The sequence below is a fragment of the Ipomoea nil genome, unplaced genomic scaffold (genome assembly GCF_001879475.1).
Source record: "Ipomoea nil cultivar Tokyo-kokei standard unplaced genomic scaffold, Asagao_1.1 scaffold1576, whole genome shotgun sequence".
Lineage (NCBI taxonomy): Eukaryota > Viridiplantae > Streptophyta > Magnoliopsida > Solanales > Convolvulaceae > Ipomoea > Ipomoea nil.
In genome coordinates, this window is record NW_017618004.1 from 527,468 (window position 1) to 550,360 (window position 22,893).

At 34.7% G+C, this 22,893-nt stretch overlaps 2 protein-coding genes and 1 long non-coding RNA gene across 7 annotated transcripts; 1 reads left to right on the forward strand and 2 right to left on the reverse strand.

Moving 5' to 3' along the window:
* Nucleotides 1-114: 114 nt before the first annotated feature.
* On the reverse strand, nucleotides 115-11,634 carry LOC109190544 (F-box protein 7). 5 transcript variants are annotated; one of them, XM_019341043.1, is made up of 13 exons: nucleotides 11,503-11,632; nucleotides 9,797-9,865; nucleotides 8,845-8,931; nucleotides 7,447-7,530; nucleotides 7,237-7,349; nucleotides 5,407-5,523; nucleotides 5,231-5,327; nucleotides 4,387-4,460; nucleotides 3,395-3,448; nucleotides 3,202-3,303; nucleotides 2,959-3,017; nucleotides 1,139-1,349; nucleotides 115-507 (listed from the first exon to the last, which is right to left on the reverse strand). In XM_019341043.1, the coding sequence occupies exons 3-13, from the start codon at nucleotides 8,852-8,854 to the stop codon at nucleotides 448-450; spliced, it is 981 nt and encodes a 326-aa protein (XP_019196588.1). In that variant the 5' UTR covers nucleotides 8,855-8,931; nucleotides 9,797-9,865; nucleotides 11,503-11,632; the 3' UTR covers nucleotides 115-447. The 5 variants fall into 5 exon arrangements, with proteins under 5 accessions (XP_019196588.1, XP_019196587.1, XP_019196590.1 ...); XM_019341042.1 differs by lacking the exon at nucleotides 9,797-9,865 and having other exon boundaries at nucleotides 11,503-11,634; XM_019341045.1 differs by lacking the exon at nucleotides 9,797-9,865 and having other exon boundaries at nucleotides 8,845-8,956.
* Nucleotides 11,635-15,719: 4,085 nt separating this feature from the next.
* On the reverse strand, nucleotides 15,720-21,725 carry LOC109190543. The gene is made up of 4 exons (XM_019341041.1): nucleotides 19,848-21,725; nucleotides 18,409-18,623; nucleotides 17,842-18,065; nucleotides 15,720-16,886 (listed from the first exon to the last, which is right to left on the reverse strand). The coding sequence occupies exons 1-4, from the start codon at nucleotides 21,430-21,432 to the stop codon at nucleotides 16,100-16,102; spliced, it is 2,811 nt and encodes a 936-aa protein (XP_019196586.1). The 5' UTR covers nucleotides 21,433-21,725; the 3' UTR covers nucleotides 15,720-16,099.
* Nucleotides 16,856-17,350, forward strand: LOC109190547. Its single transcript, XR_002055739.1, has 2 exons — nucleotides 16,856-16,943; nucleotides 16,975-17,350. It is a non-coding gene; the product is annotated as an uncharacterized LOC109190547 (long non-coding RNA).
* Nucleotides 21,726-22,893: the final 1,168 nt, after the last annotated feature.

The window sequence follows — 22,893 nt, forward strand, 5'->3', positions numbered from 1 at the left end:
ACCATGTTTTAAAAGTACATGTACTAAATTACATATAATTCAAAATATAGATACTAAATTACACAAAATTATATAGTCAAGAACGGTGCTTTTACAATATTTTCATACCAGAAATTCAGAAAGACACACACCATACATTGAATTTGTAATCTTCGAATAAACGAAACTAAAATTGTAATCAATTTTATTATATTTACAGAAACATAGACCATGGCACAACTTACTTGACATGGAATCCATCACACTTCACACATGTATCATAAAACAAGATACCACTTCATACCTAACCAACCATTCATGACTTCATACATATTTCTATATGTCAACAAAAAACTAATACATTTATACTTAAATATGTAACACAGGCACACAGCCAATGAATCCTTCACCGGCTAGTTCTCCTTCTCCACCAGCAAGGAAGTAATCCTTACTCCAACCTTCTACTTCTCAACCAGGAACGAAGTAATCCATTCTTTCTACGGACAGATTCAGGACTGACGTCTCGACCTACAACCAGGAAAGGTTGAAGTAGAGAATGTCAACATAAACTCCAAGACAGCAAAGTTAAGGAAAACGGTCCAACTTTTCACAGAGAGGGAAAAAAATGATAGGTCATAGATTCTTCGTTTCTTCAATGAGGTGCAGGAATGATCAGGATGTGTCAAAATTGTGAAGGCAATGAGGTAACCCTAGCCAAGATGGCTAAGGATACAAACTTGTAACCACAAGGTCACGAGTTCGAATCCCAGTCCTCTTGGTTTGAGCCGGTCAGCTATAGGCAACCTAGGCTGGTTTACCTACTTGTGGTCCTTTGTTTACCCCCGCAGGTAGTGACTGGGGTTTCCCTCGTCGCCAAAAGAAAAATAAAAAAAAAAAAAATTTGTGAAGGCAACACAGCCACTGCTTAGAACCGGCAAAAACATTTTAAGGCCCTACAACTGCACACAACTCATTTCAAGGGGGCTGGAAGGTGGAAACTCTTTCTAAGGAGCCCCTATGGGTTCATACCCATTAAATTCCATAGTGTTTCCTACCCAAACATAGACTTGACAACATGATCAGTCATATTTTGATAATTTAAGAAATAATAATGGCTTGAATAAGTTGCTGAAGAAAAAAAATAAGGAAAAAACATAACCTCCTCAAACGGGACAAAGACAAAAGGTGTAAGACCCCTTTTGTGTGAAATAGCTGGTACATCAGGGTTATGTGTCTCGTCCTCTTGCCAACCCTCAACAACTCCAAGAATGTCTTCATCAGGGACGTTAACCTCATTATCATTCACACCACTGGTTAAAAGTGCCAGTAGATCCATCCGGTTATTGGCACCCTTCACTGTCCCCCTTAACCTGTTCAAGATAAAATAACCGGTAAATAACTCTAGTAAAATAAAATAGAGAAACTTGGATAGCAGTAAACCAAGTCCTTGAGGTGATACATATTGTATATACATGTGAGACATGTACACATTTCTCATCAATTATTTGGAAAATCTTCTAGTAGTAATATATCTAATGTGTATGGTTTTATCTAATGTGTGAAACCATGACTATAAGAGGACAGAGGCATTTTTATGCAGGCAGAAAAGCAGTACGATCATTCTAAGGAGAAGAATTTTGCAAAGGCCCCAGGGCATAATTCTTGCCATAAATGGGTGATAAGTAGACAGAACGGAATCATTGTCTGGATGTTGAATTCTTAAGCAACAACTACAGGTGTATAGATAAACAAAGATATTCCTAATCTAACTAGGAAACTATCCCTAATCGTTGTAGGAAAATAGTACAGATTCATTCTATGATCTTGATTTTTGCATACTTTTTAAATCATGAATAACTTGTGAGAATCTAGGGGTCAAAGACACTGTATCATTTTCTGTAGATGAGAAGTAGTAATAAATGATTGAGCAAAAATGAGATTCATGATACAAAATTTCATACAAGGATTTTACCTTTCCTCAGCAAATTAATGGTAAATTTTTATATTGATGTAATTAAAAAGCTAAGGATTACATGAGGATACATAATATACAAGAAACTTATTCACCCAAAATAAATTTCACTCAAGCAAGTGGATGATGAGAATATATGATATTTAACCTAAAAAATACAAAATATTTAACAGTAGTGAATGATATGAAATATCAGACCAATGCTATAGGTATCTAGATAAAATTTCAGGAAACATAAGGATATTGGAATCATATGATATTTAAGGGTTTTTTTTGGTTCAAAGGAAGTAGAAGGACGGGGTTAGTAAGCTCAGGATTGGAGGATGGCTACAGATAGGATAAGCACTGATGACTTTGGGTTAATAATCCTATGTTTGGTTTGGAGGATATAGGAGGGAATTATAATAAGGAAGCACCCCCCCCCCCCCCCCCTCTTTCCTCTTCCTTTCCCACTTTGATTGTCGTACTGTTTTTGGTCAATTTGACTTCATTTTTTATATTCCCAAGTATAAATTTTTTTAAGTAAAATTTAGATATGAAGAATCTAAACAATAATATTACATGTCTAAAGCATCAGAAAATATCAAAATTTTGAAGCTATATGCCTTTAAAAATTGATGAAAGTAGGTTGTGTTGACCTTCAAGAAACAAAAACTAGACAACAACCATTTTGGAATAGAGTATAAATTATAGAAAATACACATACCATAGGGTGTGAACTAGGGTGGGATGAGTTAGTAGTCAATACATAACTGGTTTGTGCACATATAAGGATAACTTTTTGCAAAGTTTCCTGGCTACAAATAACTATGAGTGAAAGCTCAATGCAAAAGCTACTAAGCTTAAAGGGATAAGGAATAAATCCAAGCATTAAATGTCTCTAGTGCTTCATATAAAACAGATTCAGCCCACATCGCTTGAGAACAAAACAAAATAACAAGGGTTGTCAAATTCATTTCTTTGCTTTAAAACCTTAAATACTAGGTGCAAGTGTGCAACTAAAATACCTCAAGCGAATTCTCAGTACAGTTGGACGCAAACCAGGATATAAGAGAGCAGCTTCAACCTGCAGATGAGAAAGAAGTGTTCAAAATATGAGCTTTAAGAAGGATAATCAACTGATGCTATCAGGATGTCCAATTAAAAAAGGTCAAACAGGAAATTTTTCAGAAATAGGAGAGTTAGCCAGATAATGCAATGAAGAATACAATGACTTGATTGGTGGGTACCATGTAAAATTGAAAGCTAACCTTATCCTCTGTCAGAGTATAACTCCCACTAAAAACAGAATCAGCCTTTGAAGCACGGAAGTTAATAAATTTTGCCACATCCTTCACTTTTTGTGACGAATTCTAAGGATAGATAGAAAGGTTAGAATTAGTTGGAACAAGCAAAAATTCCTATAGTTATGTAGTATAAAATCTAACAAGTATAGTCAATTACCTTATAAAGAAACCTTCCAGAAGGATAAAATCTCAAATACCGGTAGTAGCATACCTACAGTGATGTAACATGTAATGAAGGATAAATTTTCGTAGGTAGCACTAACAGTAATGAAAAACTGAAAACATGTAATGAAGGAATGAACATGTAATGAAGGAATGAAAAACTACAGTGATGTAACATGTAATGAAGGAATGAATTTTCGTAGGTACCTTATAAATTTTCGTACCTACAGTGATGTAACATGTAATGAAGGAATGAAAAACTAGCAGAACACTAACAGTAACCTCCTATTGTCAGACTTCACTCTCAATTTTCATCAGTAACTGAACTTTATCATTTAGTCAAACACAATGAATTATAGATATAAATTGCTGCTATCTAAGATTCCCAACGGAATACACTACTTTTTTGGGCACACAAAATGGCAGGAAGGAGTGTTCCACCAATCCTACTAATGCCAGGTGCCAAAGAAGCTTACCAACTCAATAAGCTACTGTTATCCATATCTAAGAAGACACATGTTTATAACTGGATATTAGCATGATAACAAGTAACAACCATCTAATAGTCTCAAAAAGTCCTTTTTCGCACTACTTAAGGCAAAAGATCAGGTGAAGCACAAGATGTTCAACTTTCATATCCAAGGAAAACCTAGGTCAAGTAAAAAGTTTTTCAATTTCATTGACCAGATCTCTCTCATATTTATACAATGTGGTCTAATCTCTAAAATCATTGCACCAACTGGAACAAGACTAAATTTTCCTGAGCTTCCCGAGAGGTGTAGGCTAACAGCCAAAATCCAACTCCTTATGTTTATGCAGAAAACATAATTAGCAATGACGGCTTTGTCAGAACTTCTTGCTATAATGTTTTTATCAGGTGACAGATAAAATTAGCAATAACATAAGAATAATATCCACCTATTAGACTTCATACAGTAACTAAACAAATAAATAAATAAACAAAATTTTAAAAGGGAAGTAACTTACAATGTGAACCGGATTTGTAACCTTCCACTCAGCAACTCCTGCACGAATGTAGGTATTCCGACTGACATACAGACCTGTTAATAAGAAATGAATAATTTATTATCAGCGATATAAAGAAAATTGAAAACAATGAAACATTATTAAATGCAGAAGACTTCGTCAAACATAGAGTTGGAAAAGGATAGTAATACAGTAATAGGAGCAGATAGTATTACAGAGGTGACACTCACAATTTCATAGGAAATCCTGAACCTATCAGATGAGAAGTAAAGTATGCATCGATAGGACCAGTTCATAAAACACTGTTGTCTAGAAAAAGCACTAAATTCCTATTGATGCTAATCCAAAATCAAAATCTAAAATGCCCCTCTCAGAGTAATTTTTTATGAAACCATATTATAGAGCACCAATGGGGCATCATCTAAAATACAAAGAACGTACAACAAAATGAAATGTAACACAGACAGAAAACTAGCAAAGACCTTATACAGGTTTGAGCCTATGAGCCTATCCAAAAGGTCTATCAAGGAAAGGCAGAAAGAGCACTAATAGGAGCTTTTCCATGAGTCCAAAAGTAAAGTGTGTGCAAAAAATAGGATGAATTTGTCCACTGAAGATTGATAACTATCAAAATGGTATCTTTTTTTTTATGTTCAAAATAAGCCAAAATAAACAGAGAGGGTGCAAGTCCTTTTCTCTCAGAGAGTAATATATTACTCAAAGATTTTTCATATATTCGCTAGATGATGAAGCAACAGGTTACCTGAATACACTTATACACATAATAACACATATAAAGAATGTAATCAATGTATAAAGAATCTGAAAGAGATGCATTCCCTACCATCAGTACGAAGCCGTGGCCTCAAAAGCCACATTGTCCTCCATGAGCCATTGAACTTCAGCTGGAGAATCTTATAATTTTCTGTCACACCAGTGGTCTTCAAACAAAAACAGCATTTTGTAAAGAGCCATGATGAGTTGTAGCAATAGGAACACCACTCTAGTACTATTTACTACCTGCCACGCCTTCAAGCATGCATAGCGCCAAAAGATGGGGTTCCGAATTGTATACCTCCACTTCCGACAAACACAAGCAGCCTTCCCCAATGTATATGGGCTCATTCTTGAAAAGATCTGTGTCAAATATCATTATAGATTCACAATGAGTTATTGAACTTAAAATGAGAAACAAACCTTTACATATGCAATTTCCTAGCAAGGCCTGGTGTGTCAATAATGATCACTATGTAATACAATAATGTTCAAGTGATAATACAATGATGTCTGGATGATATATTGTAGTTACATGCCATTACAAAAAAGTCTGGATTACAATCTATAAATATAATGCAATACAACATGGACATTTTTGACATAGCGCACCTAGGCAGGTATGCCATAGTTTACCTAACAGTTTTCAATTTTGAAGCTACTCTGAATCTCTGATACTGTAAACTGGACAAAGCACATTTTCTGGGAAGAAAGTGGTTCACATTAGGGTGGATTGTTGACTCCCAGAAACTCTGTTTTGCCAAGTGTCTGGCATGAGGTAATACAGCCCTTTCAAAACTAAAACAATTGAAGCATGTGGTCCATCTCCACTAAAAGTTTAAACTGATAGTTCATAGTTGGACTGCATATTTATGTTTATATATTATATGCTCAACACACCCCCTCACGTGTGCGGGCCAATTACTTTTTGATGGACTCCAAGCAACACGTGGACCATAGTCTCTTTTTATCAGGTGGCACAGAAATCCGAACCCATGACCTCTTGCATGGGGTTGGCTCTGATACCAAATTGAAGCATGTGTTCCGTCTCAACTAAAAGCCTAAGCTAATAGTTGGACTACACATTTATCTTTATATATTATATGCTCAATAAAACATTAAAGCCTCATTTAACCATGTGTCTTTTGCAAAAAGTTGACTATTATTTGAACTCCATCCATATAGACCTAATGTGTCAAACATTGCACACTTGGTTCACATATGACAGAAGATAATTGGTTCACGAAGTAGAAATGAGCACATTAGGAGTGGGTATAACTATATATTATATTCATCTGCAACCTGAGAGTCAACTATTATATTCTTATTTTTCAGAAACCCACCCCTCCAGACCAAGGACAATGGTTGATCATTATTGATCTTAAAACAAATTTAAAATATATTTCTTTTAATTTTGTGATTTCCATTCTTCAGGCAAGTGGTAAATTTTATATTCTCAACATTTAACTTTTTATTTTCAAAAACGAATCTATCAATGTCAAAAACATTATCATAGTGTCACACCCAAAGCTTATTGTCTAACAGGAAATAAAACATTAAAAGCAATCATTTATTAAAAAAAAAAAAAAAAAAAAAAAAAAATTACATACCACAATATGGACCACACCTATGACGTCCTTTGTGCAGTACCCAAAGGCACAATCATTTTTCTTTACTAGCTACTCTATGCGCAAGAACCACATGATTGACTAAAGTATTCCTATTCGCAGTGTTACACTATGAATAGGCAGTTCTCTATTTTCTTTTAATCTTGAATTCATAGTTGCTAGTAGTGTAAGACAAAGGTGTTTTAGAGAGACTTGAGCGAAATTTGAAAACAAAATTATAATATGGTTACAATACTAAGGCTACAATATGCCATAAATATATTATTATGAATTTATGATTCTGAACAACAAAATTTGAACAAGACTAATGTGATTCATTATAATATGGTTATAGAACTACCAACATTATTAAAGCCTGGCCTCATTACCAAAATAACTGATGAAAAACAAAAATGCAGAAGATATAAAGAAGAAAATGGTTCAAATAATTGACGAGCAAAACGCATACCTCAAAAAGGAGCTCATCAGGCAAGCAGCGGTGTATAAGTGCAGAATCAACAAAAGTCTTGCTACTTGCACTGCCAAAGGGGGCCACAGGTCTAACATTGACCCCATAAAGATCTAAAATAAATAACCAGATGAAAATGGATGAACAACAATTAAAAGTAAAAATTAAAAATATCTTTCATTGCTAAGTAAAGGAGAACCAAGTCTGTACCAAGCCACGGCCTTTGTGTTATAAAGAATTGAGCAGTTCTCAGGCGTGCTTTTTCAAGGTCTGTGGCAAGTGTCAGTTTGTAATCTGCAAGGCAAAAGTCAAAGATAAGAATGAGATTGTCAAAATAACAAAATGATTTTATGTTGGCAGTTTTCCTTTTTCCTCTTTTTTTTTTTTTGACTCAGGAACTGGGTTTCTATCTTGTTCGATGCTTTTGTTATCAAATATTGTGTGGAAAATAAAAATTAGCAATATTTGTGTATTAAAAAAATCCTAAAACAATGGCTTGATTCTGGGGAAAAAACAAAGGAGACAGTTTGTTTCTCTTTTTTGTTTTTTTTGTTTTTTTTTTTTTTGCCTTCTTTCAATTGTTCTCAACCAACCTTGCATTACCCTCCCACTTGTACACATACATATCCACTCCCACACCACACCACCTAACCTACCAAGCCCCTCTCGCATAACCCCATCCTGCCTACCTATGCCCCAGCTTCTCTTGGCCAATGTTTTCAATTGATCTCAACTAACCCATCCTTATGCCTAGCCTCCCACTTCTGCACATATCCACTGTCACCCTACTCCACACCACCTACCCTACCATACCCCTCTACTATCCCACCTACTATAGTACTATACCTCACCCTCTACCCCTACTCCATTCTCTTAACTAACTCCATATTTCACATTATATTGACTAATTGACCTCACCCAATCATTCACAGTTTTCCCTACCACCCATCCCACCCTTTCTTTAACTCCATATGTATTTCACCCAACATCCTTGAGTCCTTGACCATACCATTTGGATACATTACTAGTTTATTACTCCATCTACTAATAATCCCCATCTACCCTGTCATACACCACCCACCTGTTGGATAGCTCACCTACCCATCTAATGTCATTTTGGTCAGCTCACTCATTACATTAGAGATAAAATATGAAACATGACTTCTTCTTTTTTGTAGTTTCTTTTTTTAGGGAAAAAAATATTAAAACATGTTTTTGTTTATGAAAAAAAAATACCAAACAGCCAGATAGAAAACTAAGAAGGTATAGATAGTTTGTGTTTTCTAACTCCCCATTAATAATGAGATTGTTAAAATTATGAAATACTTCAATTAGAAATCCAGGAAGTTTTGTATTTATGTAATGTTTGTAACTCTTTGTTTGTAAAATAAGTCAATTTGCAATGTAGATGATCCTGAGGAAAACAACCTTAACTCCTCAAGGCTATCAGGACTAACTTTGCAAGGTATTCTCATATGGAAGTATACCATAGAGGTAAACAATCAATCACTCAATAATAACAATCATAATACTTAACACGTAGGAAAAAAGGTAATAAGCTACTGACAACTACGATTGATATTTTTTTTTAATCCCTTTTGTCCATACCTGAAGCCATTTAGAGGTAGGTAGGTTTTTGGGTGCCTTTCTCTTCTTGATTCTAGTATCCTCCCCAATCACGGAGTTGCTTTGATTCTGAACAGGTAATACAAACAGTTTCCTGTGACTTTTTACATTTTTTTTATAAACCAACTCAGTTTGATATCATTTCAGAAATTATTTCTGCTTTCAAGGAGTTCTCCCTTCTCGGAATTTCAAACAATCAGATAGTGCTTTTACATACATACATTCACACACACTATACATGCATGCATACACATATACACTAATGTCAGCTTTACATATAGTGTTATTTCATTTTTAGTATCCAACTCAATTTGGACAAGAGTGATCTACCAAGTACTGAAAATTGGACAAAAATGGTCTTTTCTTGGGATTTCATTAATAGAATAACTTTTTCCAGTTATGAGTAGTTGGGGGACCATTCTATCCAACTTTCAATATTTGGGGACCTTTACCTTCTAATTTTCAGTCTAGTGGTAGTCCCTCAACAGTAAATGAAACAAAATGTCCTTCCATCAGGGCAAATAATTGAACCCTAACAGAGGATCTTTTCTGTTCATTTTCAGTAGTCGGGGGACTATTCTTGTCCAAATTGGACAATTGGTAGTTGGGTACTAAATGTGAAGAGCATTTCAGTAATCTAAAGACTAAGACCAGAATAAGTTGTTAAAAGACACTACTTTGACAGCATTCATACAACAGTCACATTCAAAATACTAAACCTTGAGGAACAAGGAATGAAAAATGATTCTTTTCTTCTCTTTCCACTTTTCTTGGCAGAAATCCATTATTAAAAGACAATGCACATATACTTCAGACTTTAATTGATAACATTTCTCTAAAATAATTAGAAATTTAGAATTTCTGCCAGAAATCTAAGTCAAACATTGATCGATCACAAAATTACCAAGAATTAGTATTCCCAATTAATCCTTACCAGAAGAGTACAGTCTTGATGACCTACTTCTTTTAAATCCCCAAGCAAACCATCCAAATAATTTGTTCTCTACAAGATAAGCCATATGTTGATCCTAATAAAAAAAAATGTTTCTCTAAACTAAAAATCATTGAAAACATTTCTTGGTGTATTGGCAAACACAAAATGGAACAAAATTTTAAAGCTTAAGACAACAAAAGTTGACCACATATTTACTAATTCCACATAATTAAATTTCACAAACATCTAAATACTTCATAGATGACAAACTAAGAGTATAAATAGAACAAATGGCAAATTATAAGTTATGGATATAAGGTAAGGAAAATGGATGAAAGACATCAAAAGGTAGTAGACCATTGAGATTTTATAAAAAACAACTCATGCAGATCAGTTACAGGCCACCATGAACATTACAAGTCCCTTATATGTGCACTAAAAACTGTATACTGATTGCTTCATGAGTTCAACTAATTAGAAATCTGTATCAAATAGCAAAACAATTTCATCCATCACACGGTAGAAGATGAAATATATTACCCAGGCATGACTAAGTGATGGCTCAAGCACATGCATCATAAAAAACTAATGTTAAAATAGTTTCCTTAAAAAAATGAAGTTTTTGTATCTCGAGGCTCTACAGTTTCCATGAGTTTAGGTCAAGCAGCTAACAAAAATGTTAAAATCTGGAGCAACTAGAGATGATCATTTTTAGGTTCATAGTTTGTTACCTACTATCTGCCTACAAAATAATCATCTATGATCTACACGCTATTTACTATCAGGGAAAGATAACTATGTGCACGATTATCATATGTATAAATATATAGAGCTCAGAGAAGAGAGAAATGATCATTTCTATTTTGTGAAATTTGCTGCATGTGGCACCACACTGGGAATAAGTGGCATCAAACTTCATCTGGCCATAATTAGTGCACACGAAGTAATAATCTTGTTTATCCTTATGGTCCATCAGCATTATAAATGTGTGTAAGTTCTAGCAAAAATAATGAATCAAAGAAATGATTAACTCTAAGAAACTGAAAATGAAGTGAACTACAATCAATCGTTGATAATTGCATGAAGCTGAATATTAAAAGTATAATGAATCATAGAAATTCATTATTTGCAGAAAACTGCAACTAATTCCATGTGTTAAATAAACTATTACAAAATGACTAATCAAACTCCAACTGTTCAAAAACACAAAAAAAGACTTCTGAAATCACAAAAAACACAAAAAGAATTCTGAAATCACAAAAATACATGTGCAATCTAACTGTAGAAAAAAAAAAAAAAATCCATTTCTCCAAGTATTTGGGGATAAATTCAATCTAGTTTGGAATGCAAAATAAAGTTATCCCCAAATCTCACAAAAACCTCAATTGGATTTTGAAATACTTGCAATATTATAAACCACTAATAATCTCCAGGAATTTGTTTTCTGCTTATTCGGTCGCTCAATACAACCATTAGATTTCAAATCTCCCTAAACAGACACAAATTAAAGGCCTGTACAGTTGAATAAAGAAAGATGAAATCAATTCCACAAATTGAGGCGCTCCAGAGTCAGCTTCACCGATTGAGAAACGCCAAAAATTGAGCCAATTAATCAAATACATAAACAAAAATAATAATAACAAAAGCAAAACAAAAACACAAATTCACGTATATACGCATTTGGTTATAAGTAAGAGATTTAATACCTCTGTAGAGACAGACTCAAAGCTTCTTGTCTAGAATCCTGAGGCAAGCCGGGTCATCATTCACAACAATAGTCCAAGATGTTAGCAATGGATAAAATTACAGTATTCCCATTTTCCTTCTTCTTCTTTTCCTTAAAAATACAATATTAAAAAAAAAATCGCTTAAATGTAGCCTTGTAATCTTTTTTCTTTGTTTTTTTTTTTTTTTTTTTAAGTGTGCCTTTGTAAGGCTATTATTATCCTGCAAATCTCTCTCACTTTCTATAATGAGTTTCACTTTAACATTATCAAATTTGTAAATTCTTCACTATTTACTTTATATCCTTACAAATCTCTCTCATTTTTAAGTAATGGACTTGTGATCCTAAAACATTTCAATTATCATCTTCGGGTCTAAATGGTTCCTATCTACTTTCAAAAGATTGGATAACCATTAGTATGCTAAGTAAGTCACACACACACACACACATATATATAATATAGGGTTGAATTCACATGCAAACCCCCTTAAAATACAAACCTATGGATATCCACCCCGCACAGGTTGGGAATGTATCTTAAAAAAAATAAACCCGCGGTGGGTCGGGTTGGATTCGAATTCTATGTACAAAACTCGCATAGAACATCATCCGACCCACCATGTATGTGTGTATATATAATAATAAAATAAGTACTAGTACGTAGTTATTTATAAAAATTCATATAACTTTGTGTATCTTTTTACTATTTTTTATATCTAAACTACTAAGTTTATTTTTTAAAATTAACAAGTTAGTTATTATATTTAAATATTTCTATTATTTTATGTTTTAGTATCACTAATGGTCGAATTTTATTATTTTATTATGGGTAAGTAATTTAAACATTATTTTTTGAAAAACATAATTAGATGATAAGTGGTGGGTACTCGTAGTGGGCACTCACACCTGGTGGGGTGGGGGTGGGTTTTGAAAAAGTCCACCCAATGCGGGTTGGAGGTGGGGATGGGTGGAGAAAATATAAGGTGGGTCTGGTGATTGATGTAGCCCTCCCCGACCGACACATTGCCATCCCTATTATTTACATGATATGTATTAATAGTTTCAATTTTCTCTATTGTACTAGTTGGGATGAAATTTTGAAATATTTTAACACAAATTGCACTGAAAAAAAAATTAAATGCCCCAATTGAACATATTTTACATATTTTACATGTTTAATTGTTCAATTACGCACATTTTACTTGTTTATTTAATTACACACATATTAAGTTCATGAGTAATTTAATTGCACAAAAGTTATAAATTTAACAGTCTATTTCACCTTTTTTTTTTTTCAAAATTGAATTATGGCAACCATGGTTGTTTGTCTTTAAAATTCGATTTTTTTTTTAGGCATGGTTGTTCAACATATTATTGCAATGACATCAAGGAATATTATATTTTAGATTAATATTTTTTCCACTTAGCAAATTGAAAAAATTACTAAAAATATCCATTTTAATTTTTTTTAAAAAAAATTAACTTTTTAAAATTTTTGTTTAAAGTTGTTTAATTCATCAGTATGGACAATTGCACTTTTCTCAGCTTAAGAGGTCCATTGGAGTTTTTTTTTTTTTTCCTAGTTATATGACTCAATTACACTATTCTATAATTGTAGCTTTGACATTATTATTTAAAAAAAAAAAAACTTTACATAACTTAAGAACATCTCCAATTAAAAACCCCAATTAGAGATTTTCCTTTGCCAAGTGGATTTCAGACAATAAATAAATAAATAAAATAAAATAAAAAATAAAAACTCAATGGCAAACACCTATACGTGCCCAATAGGCGTGTGAAGAGTACGTGCTCGTTAGGTGGCTGAATTGACGCGACTCACCTTCTTTTTTATTTAATAATTATCAAATCATTGCAATTGAACTTAATTTTTCTGTCTCATCACTCCTCACCCAAGCAAAAACCTCTAAAAAATCTCAATGTGGTGCTCTAATCTGAGTATAGAAATGAATATATTTAATCAATCTCAGACACTAATGAATGATTAATTACATAGACTTATTAAATCTTTAGAATTTGATTTGTTTATATTGTTATAAATATTTGGTAATTAAAATATTTTGATTAATTCATCTTTTTCGTCGAATCTTTTTATAGGTCTCCAATATATAGATCCATGTTTTACAAAATTCATATAAATAGATGGAGGCCGGGATTATATTTTAAATTTAAATATTTTAAGATAGAGGTATTAATAATAATAATAATAATAAAAGATTAAGATTTTTCTTAATATTAAAATAAACTTTATCTCTTAAAATAAAGCTTAACTAGAATATAAAAATCACTATTTTATATGTTTTAAATTTTGTTCAAGTCAATCAAGTGATTATAATGTTTAATTATAGCTAGAGTACAAAACATCATTAAACACAACAAATAAAAATAAAAAATTCTATATTTCCTACATGAAAAGAGAATGACTTTTTACAAAGAAATATTATTATTTGGAAAAGGAATTAAAGACAAGCAAATAATAATAAAAAAAATAAGGTGAAAATCCTACTAATTGAAATTGAATCAATTGTTTGAAAGAAATATTCACATCTGTAAGCAATTTGTAAATCAAAATCAACACAGCCAGAAGGCCACATAACTAATTTAAGAAATTGCAAACAACCATTAAAAATAAAATTTAAAAAAAAAAAAACTCTATCTTCTTTTATATAATATATTACTATGAAATATACATAAACACTTTGGAATTAGTTAAATTTTCACATTTAAATTTTAATCATATATTTATTTTGTGATTGGCTACCATGATTTAGCTAGTTTGATCACCCAATAAACATTACTTATTAATACTTGAGTCAAAAGAATTGAATTACTTACTTGAGTCAAAAGAATTGAATTACTTTTAAATTAGACAGTATAGTTTGGATAAAATTGTAACAAAACACAAATATATACATTTTTGTAACCACGTTTTAAGGGTTTGATAATGCCATTTTTTAATTTTGGAAAAAAGTTTAATTTACCCCCTAAACTGAATAATATAAAAAACATCATTCAAACACATCGTAAGTTTAACACATATCTCTTTTTAAAAAATTTATTTAAAACTTGTTATTTATTTAAGAATTTAAAAAAAAAAAAAAAATACAACCATCAACCGTCCCATAAGGAACAACATCATCCCAGCAATTTATAAATACTCTTGATAGCTGTAATTAAATTCTTAACTATATTTAATTCTTATTAGAAATTGTAATAAAAGATGGTTGATGTGGGATAAGTAGACTCCAAAGATATCCTTCACAATCACAAAAGTATATTAGAAAGAGATGGGATATTAAATGTTAATGAGGAAGCATTGCATCCACACACATCCACCACCACTATTATGGATGTCCTAATGCCTGTCTTATCCTAACGAAGGAATACATGATGGTATCTGGCATATAGCTAGCTGAATCAAATAGTCACAAGGAACTTACTCTTGAGTAGTGAAACAAGTTGCTTCTCTGGATTATAATGTATTGTGTGGCCATCATTGATCAACTATGATCCAGCTTAACATCCAAGCACTTCCCATGGTGCAGATCTAATCTGCAGGTGCTGCAAACCAGGAATAGCATAGCTTCACTCCCAACACTTCAAGAGGTAAGTCATCCTGTCTCTTGTACTCCTTCACATTTCTCCATCTATAATTTACTACATAACATACAATCAACATACATCTCGTTTTTTTTTTTTGAGTGACAAAAAAAACTTGCAGTCATTATCTGAGGGTATGTACTGGGTAAACACCGCCTTCTGACCCTAACTAGCAAAGGAACACAAGGAGGTAAATCAATCTAGGTTGGCCATAACTGACCAGCTCAATCCAAGATGGCTGCGATTCGAACTTGTGAACTTCTCATTTTGTACCAGAGTCTAGGCTTCTATCTTACCCTAAATTTCTACAAATATTCCTTCCCTTTCTGCCTTCTTCCTCGTGTCGCACCACATCGTTCTCATGGCATCTTCATCTTTCTCTTCCGCTTTTCTCACAGTTGACCGTCCCTGCTTTTTATATCCTCTATGCTACCCTCAATTGCAGCTTTTAGATACATAAAAATGTATGTCCCAGTAGTCCTTGGTGATGCTACCTGTTAGGGTCAGTAGGGTATTTCATGGGTAAACTAGCAAAACTGCAAACAGGGAATAAAAGAACAAGTGATGGCCACAAGAGTATATATAAACTCTAATAATGCAAAAACTTTGACAACAGGTCTGCCGGACTTCATCCTGCCAACTTTGGAATCAAAACTTTCATACATTTCCATTGTTACATCAATCGACAAAACTTTGATCAGTAAGAATCCAATGAATAAATAAACTGTCACTGTACAATAGCCTAGCAATCAAAAGGTTAGATGTTAGATAAGATGAAATATTCGCTACCAAAAAATTATTAACCTAAAAAACTTTGCCTGTTCCACCAACCTTTGCAGCTTCTTGAAGTAGCTGCACCCATCCAAATTCCACCTACTGTAAGCTCTCACTAATAAAATTATAGGGAGGCCAACAATTCTTCCAAGTAGATATTGGAAACTTGGAAATAAAGATTATTGCTAGATATTTTGTAACCTGATTTGCTCGTGGGCTCTGACAGCCTCCAAAGTGAAATTCTCCAAAGCTTTGAAAATTGGAAGCAACCCTCCCTGTAAACTACTGGAAGCTGCATCATGCACTAACTTTAAAGTGTCCTCGTGTTTCACTTTCTCTTCAACCAGCTTTTTCCGGAACGTGTCCAAGTCCACCTTTAGATCATCCAATGGAGAAACCCCATTTTCAGATGGAACCATAGACGCTCCAGTTTTCTGTGGCATCGCATCTCGATCATGCCCCACTCTTCCTTTCTCCATCTTAAGCATTTTAAGTCGTCTCTTGTAATCCTTTGAAAGGTATTCGGCTCTAAGTCTTTGACGGTGCTCCTCATCCTGCCTTTCCCAAAGTTTCCGCAAGCTTGAAGCAAAATTGTTCATTGACATTGCCACCCGAGTCTCAGAAATGGTTTCCATTGCATGATTCCAATCATTACATATTACAAAAATTGGAGGAGCACCCAAACGACCAGGGGAGAAGGGAACAGGCCCATCAGGAGTTTCTTCTGGCTCATAAATAAGGCACCGAAGAAGCCACCCATTTAAGGACTCAACATAGGACTTTTGAGTGCAAATCCAATCGTTAAAGTGGCTACACCATGCAAGAAGCTGCAATTCAAGTTCAAGAGTAGCTCTCACTGTGGAATCAGCATGGAATCCAATGTTTGCTTTCAAAGCACGAGTTTTACTCTCCATGATTGCTTGAAACTGCTTCTGATGACAATTGAGCATGGACCTCCACATCCTTATCAAGCTGTCAGTCAAAATAAATTTGATTAAAGAAAGAAATACTCATTCCATCCCATTTTGTGTCTGATTCAGTTAATGAGACTTAACTGGAGTTATTTATAATTCAATTTTTCATAATACTAAGTTTAGCATTAGTACAGAAAATGTATATATTTAGAAACTACACTAAAAATACTATTGAACACATAAAATCAAATTTAAAAATAATAAGAAAATACTAAAGATAATAAACAAAGAAGAAAGAGTTGGTTTGACTGAATAGTAAATAAGACGGGTAAAAAGGGACAAAGGGAGTATTATTTATTTGGGTTGGCAGACAGAATTTATTCCAACAAATCATTTGTAACAAAAGAAACAACCTTTGAAGAGAGAGAGAGAGAGAGGGGGAAAAAAAAAGGTTAAACACAAAAACCATTGCTTATTGGGAAAAGGATTTAATGATTCAAGTGTGCAAACAGATACTAAAAAAAGAAAAAAAAAAAAAAAATCTAGTTGCAAAGATAAGAATGCTGTAACATGTTGAAATACACAAGGTCAGATTACAAATGAATAAACCAATTGAAGAGAAGTTAAGAGAAGATAAAATAAGATGATTTGGGCATGTTAACTGTAGCCTATAGATGCCCAATTAGGAGTGAAAGCACGGTAGTAGTAGGATGTTGGCGTGTGTAAAGTCCAACTTGAGTAGCTAATTAGCTATTATTAAAAAGGACATACTACTGAAAGGGTTATACTCTAACTGAAAGCTAAGTGGAGAAATAGAATATAAATAAGAAATCCCATCAATTTTGAAAATAAGGCATTAGTCGAATTGGGTTTTAGAAAATACATAAATAAATAAATTGCATTTTCTCATTACATATAATTTAAGAGTAGCAATATAAAATATTAAAAACCGAACCAAGGTATTTAATTAGCATTAAAAGAATATTGAAAAAATAGTAAGCGTGAGTACTTACCCATTAATTAATTCTGCAAGTTGGGGTTGCAATTTTTCATCTCTTAACTTGTGTATCCTATTTGAAATAGAATCAATTGCTTTGATAGAAACATTGAGTTTTGTCAGTAATTTTCTAATAGAAGCTTGAACAGCATCAATCTTACTTGACTCTTTTCCTTGCTCATCCAACACTTTTAGCTTCCGGCACTGCCTTTCATATAAAAGCCGTAGTTGTTCTTCTTCCTATATCAAATGAATCACCTAAATAAGTAAAAAGACCAGTTTGATATAAAAGTTATTATAGAGATTATAGATGCGGTGAAAAGTAGAAATGAGACAAAACTTAGTTTAGGCTGATATATGGCTTTCAACTAAAGAATTAAAAAATTCAAGCATTCAAGTGTAAATCAAATCTTAGGATACTTTTTTGCAATAACAAAGTGGTACACACAACCCATTTAGAACCTAAAGCCTCATCTTCTTTGATGTATATATACTTATATAGAATCAACTATAGCAGTAGCAAAACAAAATATGCACTTTAGCAAAATTAGAGAAGAAATTTATCACAAGTGCTATTATTTACCTTTACTTCCTTGTAAAGTTTCTTCTCCCATTCGTATAGCTGGGCTAGTGTAGATGAAAGGTTACAAGGCTTCAAATTATTTTCTGGACTGGCATCCCCAAAATAGGACTCCATCAATTTCCGTGTTCTAGAATCTAATCTTACTGAGTGTGATGACACTGTTTGCAAAGATGATGAGGATGGAACAATCGAGTACAAAATCCTGGACATGAGCACTGCATGAAGGCACAAAATAACAAACCAATTAACCAAATTAGATTGAAAGGAATATAATAAGGTGCATGCAGCAGTAAATGATAAATTATATGAATTCGTTCTTGGTGGAGTTAAATGTGGCTGCAAATGGTAGAACCAGCGTTTTTAAGAGGCATGGGTGTAACTGTTTAAGGCAACATCTTATATCCAACTTGGAGCAAGGTATAAGCTCCATGAATTTTATGCTTAAGTTTTAATACGGAGTACTAAATACATAAAATATTATAAGATGTTTTTAAAAACAGTAGGCAAATTATTCGGTATTTACATAAAACAAAGGAAATCTTGGAAACTGAAACTAGGAGAGGAGAAAGTTTTGAACTTTGAAGAGCTATAGAATTCCATATTCAGTAGCCTTCTTAGTCCTCAACTTCCAATTTCTGGATTCCAAGCTCCCATCACTCTATCTTCCTACAATACTCCACTATGCACATCTTTCTTTCCATAATCTATAACTCACCAAGAAATAAAATAAACCAACAAACCAAAACGAAAGGGAGAAAGCACAAAAAGAGGAAACTATGGTGATTGGAAGATATGTTGGTTAGATTTCGCGAAAATGTATGGAACTGAATGCTTGGAAGATGTAGGCAGATGGAGTCCCAATTGCTCATATTTGAGTTGTAACTTCATCTTCATCTCCAAGATTCCTATTTGTTCTTCCCTTTCTTTAAAGTGAAGCACATCAGGCAGCACCAAATGCTTAAGGCAGAGCCTCAGTGTTTGAGGTGCTGTTTGGGTGAATGTTGTAAAGAAAGGGAAAAAAAAAAACACTTCTTCTGACACCACGGTGCAACGTCTTATTCATTCGAGGGAAGTCCCAAATCAAACCACTTTTCCCAAAATATGCGACATATTAGGGGAGACATCTAATGCTAATAAGAAAATAAAAGAAGAAAAACAAATTGGACAAACATAGGATTGATGAGAAGATAGAACCAGGGATGCTGAACAGTTATCTGCTTTGCATCTAAATTACACATTTTAAAACACTGTTTCTAGAGTTATGACATGCTAAATAATCATAAATGCGAAAACCATTAGTCAGACTGAAATCCTATAGGAGTCAGTAGTAAAACTCAGATGCATTCATATGATCCTAGGAACTTGTTAGTGACAAACAATAATTCAATAATCCAGCAATGTAGAATGTAGAGATTATGAAACAAAACTGGATATTTTACCTCTAATGAAGCTATGGTGGTAAGGCAGTTTCCCAACTTCAAGCATCACAGCTACCTCCCTCCCATAACTTGAAGCAATCTCAAATTCATCTTTGATTTCGGCCACAACCTCCCGAAGATCTCTTGTTCCATGAGCAGGTTTATTATCCGAGTTGCTTAACTTGGAAGATTCGATTTCATGATCTACCTCAAAAGTCACTCCTTTTGTCTTCACACTGCTATCTTCCGGGCTTTTTGATACAATGGAGCTAGAGCTAGCCTTCTCCTCCGAAACATCAATTGAACCTGTCATGTCACTGAGAGAACACTCATCATGCCCTGATGATGATAGTCTTAATGTGCTGCCACCACTATCCTCTGATGGTGGCCCTTTTGAAATTGAGGAACCCTCACTGTGTTTTGTGGGCATTGGCGTTTTTCGACGGGGCATTCCTTTCGGTAATTGCTCTCCCCCAGTGCCACCCCCTCTTTGTAATGACACTCCACTGGAACTTGAAGCCCCTTCACCTGCCTTTTTTTTCTTAAATTCATTATTCAACTTCTTCTTCAATTTAGGTTCATCCATGTGAAGCTCGGTTTCTGTTTCCTCCTCCAAATCGGGAATCCCTTCCCTCTCCCTCACTTCCTTCAAATCCGGGCTACTACTGTTAGACCCATACCCGTAGCCGCCGCCATGGGGAAAATAACTCGAGTACTCCTGCTCAATTGCTTCGAATGGATTCAAAAAGTCCCAAGCGGAGGCCTTTGGGGAAGGCGGTGGTGGCGGCTCCGCCGGAGGGCTGGGCTTCTTATCGCGATTCCTCATCCCTTCACCCCCGTATGGACCCGCTGGTGGATATCCAAAATAGTCGCCAGCATTCTGATAAGGGGAGCTCCAGTACGCGTTCGAGTACGCAGTAGAAGCAGCTTCTGCTTCATGCATTACTGTTTTCATGGTTGGGGAAGATCTCTTCATGTAGTACGCATATGTATTTGAATTTCCGCCATAAAAGGGGGGATTCAGCTGGGGATTGTAGCCATAGAAAGGATCCCAGTACCCCATTTGTGGAGGAGGCTCTTGATTCATCGTCACATACGGCCCATGAGTTCCCATTGGCAAATCCGGGTGATGAAAAGGAGAAACCGGTGACGTATGCCCTTCCTCTTCATCTATGTGCAAATGCCCGCCATTATCGCCGGTTTCGTGCAAGTGGAAGTGCTCGTCGTCCGACGAATCTGACGGCAAAGACAAGTGCGATTCCTTTTCATCGCCATCATGGTGAACAAAGCCGGATGATCCGGAGGAATCTCCTCCGCGTTTCTTCCCTCCGCCTTTGCCGCCATCAGAGCCGAGTTTACGCTCACCGGAATGAAGAATCAACGAGGGAGAGGAGAGGGAAGACGGCGACGATGAGGAGGCGGCAACAAGCTCCTCGTCCACGAAGCGGCGGAGAGCGTCCCCGACGTCCTTGAGGGAGTGGAAGTAGGAGAGATGCGTGGCGGCGAGGTAGTAGCGGTGGTCGGCGGCGGCCTTGATGAGATCCCTACGCTCCCGGCAGCGGATCACCAGTTCCGTTTCAACCGCCTTTGACCCGTTGCAACCCATACGCGGCTGTTCCCTGGTAAATAGGCCAACAAACAACAACGACAAACGACCAAACACGCCCTTAAATAAAGCCGAAATTCACGGTCAGTGACGAAATCTAACGACGCCCATTGCAGATCTATTCATCCAAAATGTCACCATCACATCATACGCATATGGCGTCTCCACCGCCGCCCGATTCATCCTCGCATTCGCATTGGAGTATGAACTGTGAAGAAGCTCAAATCTTCAAAAACAAACATATTATAAAAGGAAACAAAGAATTCTATGGGTCTTTTCTTCTATATTCCTATTTTAATTATCAATTAAAAATTATGGCCCGGTAATGGGCCGTGAGCTGTTAGCTGATTGGGTTAATTATAAGATATACTTAGTTGATAACATTAGTTTAGAAAGTAGTTTAGTAAATTAGTATTTAGCAGTTAGTTAGTCGATAGTTGTTTGGTATAGTTTTTTTTCTCAAAAAATTAATTGAAAAAGTTGTTTTGAGCCGCTTTTTGAATTTTAGCATTTTGAAGTTACAAAAAGCTAATTAACCAAACATTTATATTAATTTTTTAACCAAATAAAAAAATAATAGTGATCAAATAAGTCAAAATTTACCTATAGGCTAACTATTTTACTAAACATGGCCTATGTCAGAGTTCACAACCAATATCAGTACTTTTCCCAAAAGTTGCATTCCCAACCTCAAGGACACCGAGACCAATCTGACCAGCAGTTTGTCCCTTAATTGGGTCAGCCTGGTATGAACAAGGATTCTCAGTATGGTACGGGCTTAAAAGTGTCTTTTACGGTTATGGTCTGCTCAGGATATCTCATGATCTGCCAAAAAAAAAATGGTTGAATTCCCAACCTCAATTGTACCGAGATTCGAATATTGGTCTCTTATCTTCTACTGAATCAGTGAGCTAAGTCCATATGAGCAACTCACAATCAATATTAGTAATACTGAATATGATTAGCCCGCACGGACTTAACTCAGTGGTTCAGTAAGCAGTACTTGAGAGATGAGACTACGGTTTCAAAGGTTGGGGATTCAAGCTTTTGGAAAAAAAAAAGTATTAAATATGATTGCATATATTTTTTGTTATATCATATATATATTTTTTGAAAGGTGGCCAATATGGCATATATTAAAAGTACTCAGAAATAGAGTCTGGGGGGACATCGTCCGAATACATAATCGTAGAATAATTAAATGCAGAAGCCGCTAAACTATGAGCTAAATAGTTCTCTGATCTAGGAATAAAATTAACTGAGCAGTAATCAAAAGAGGTAATGCGTGCTCAACAAGCACTAATAGCGTAGCCAACATAAGTCCGAACCATGACAGTTTGATTTGTCAAATACTGTTGTAGGGTCAAACAATCTGTGAGTAAGCGTACAGAGCGTTCCCCACGATTCCATAACCAAGACAAGGCTTCCTTACATGCTATTGCCTCAGCCATAAGCGGGGAG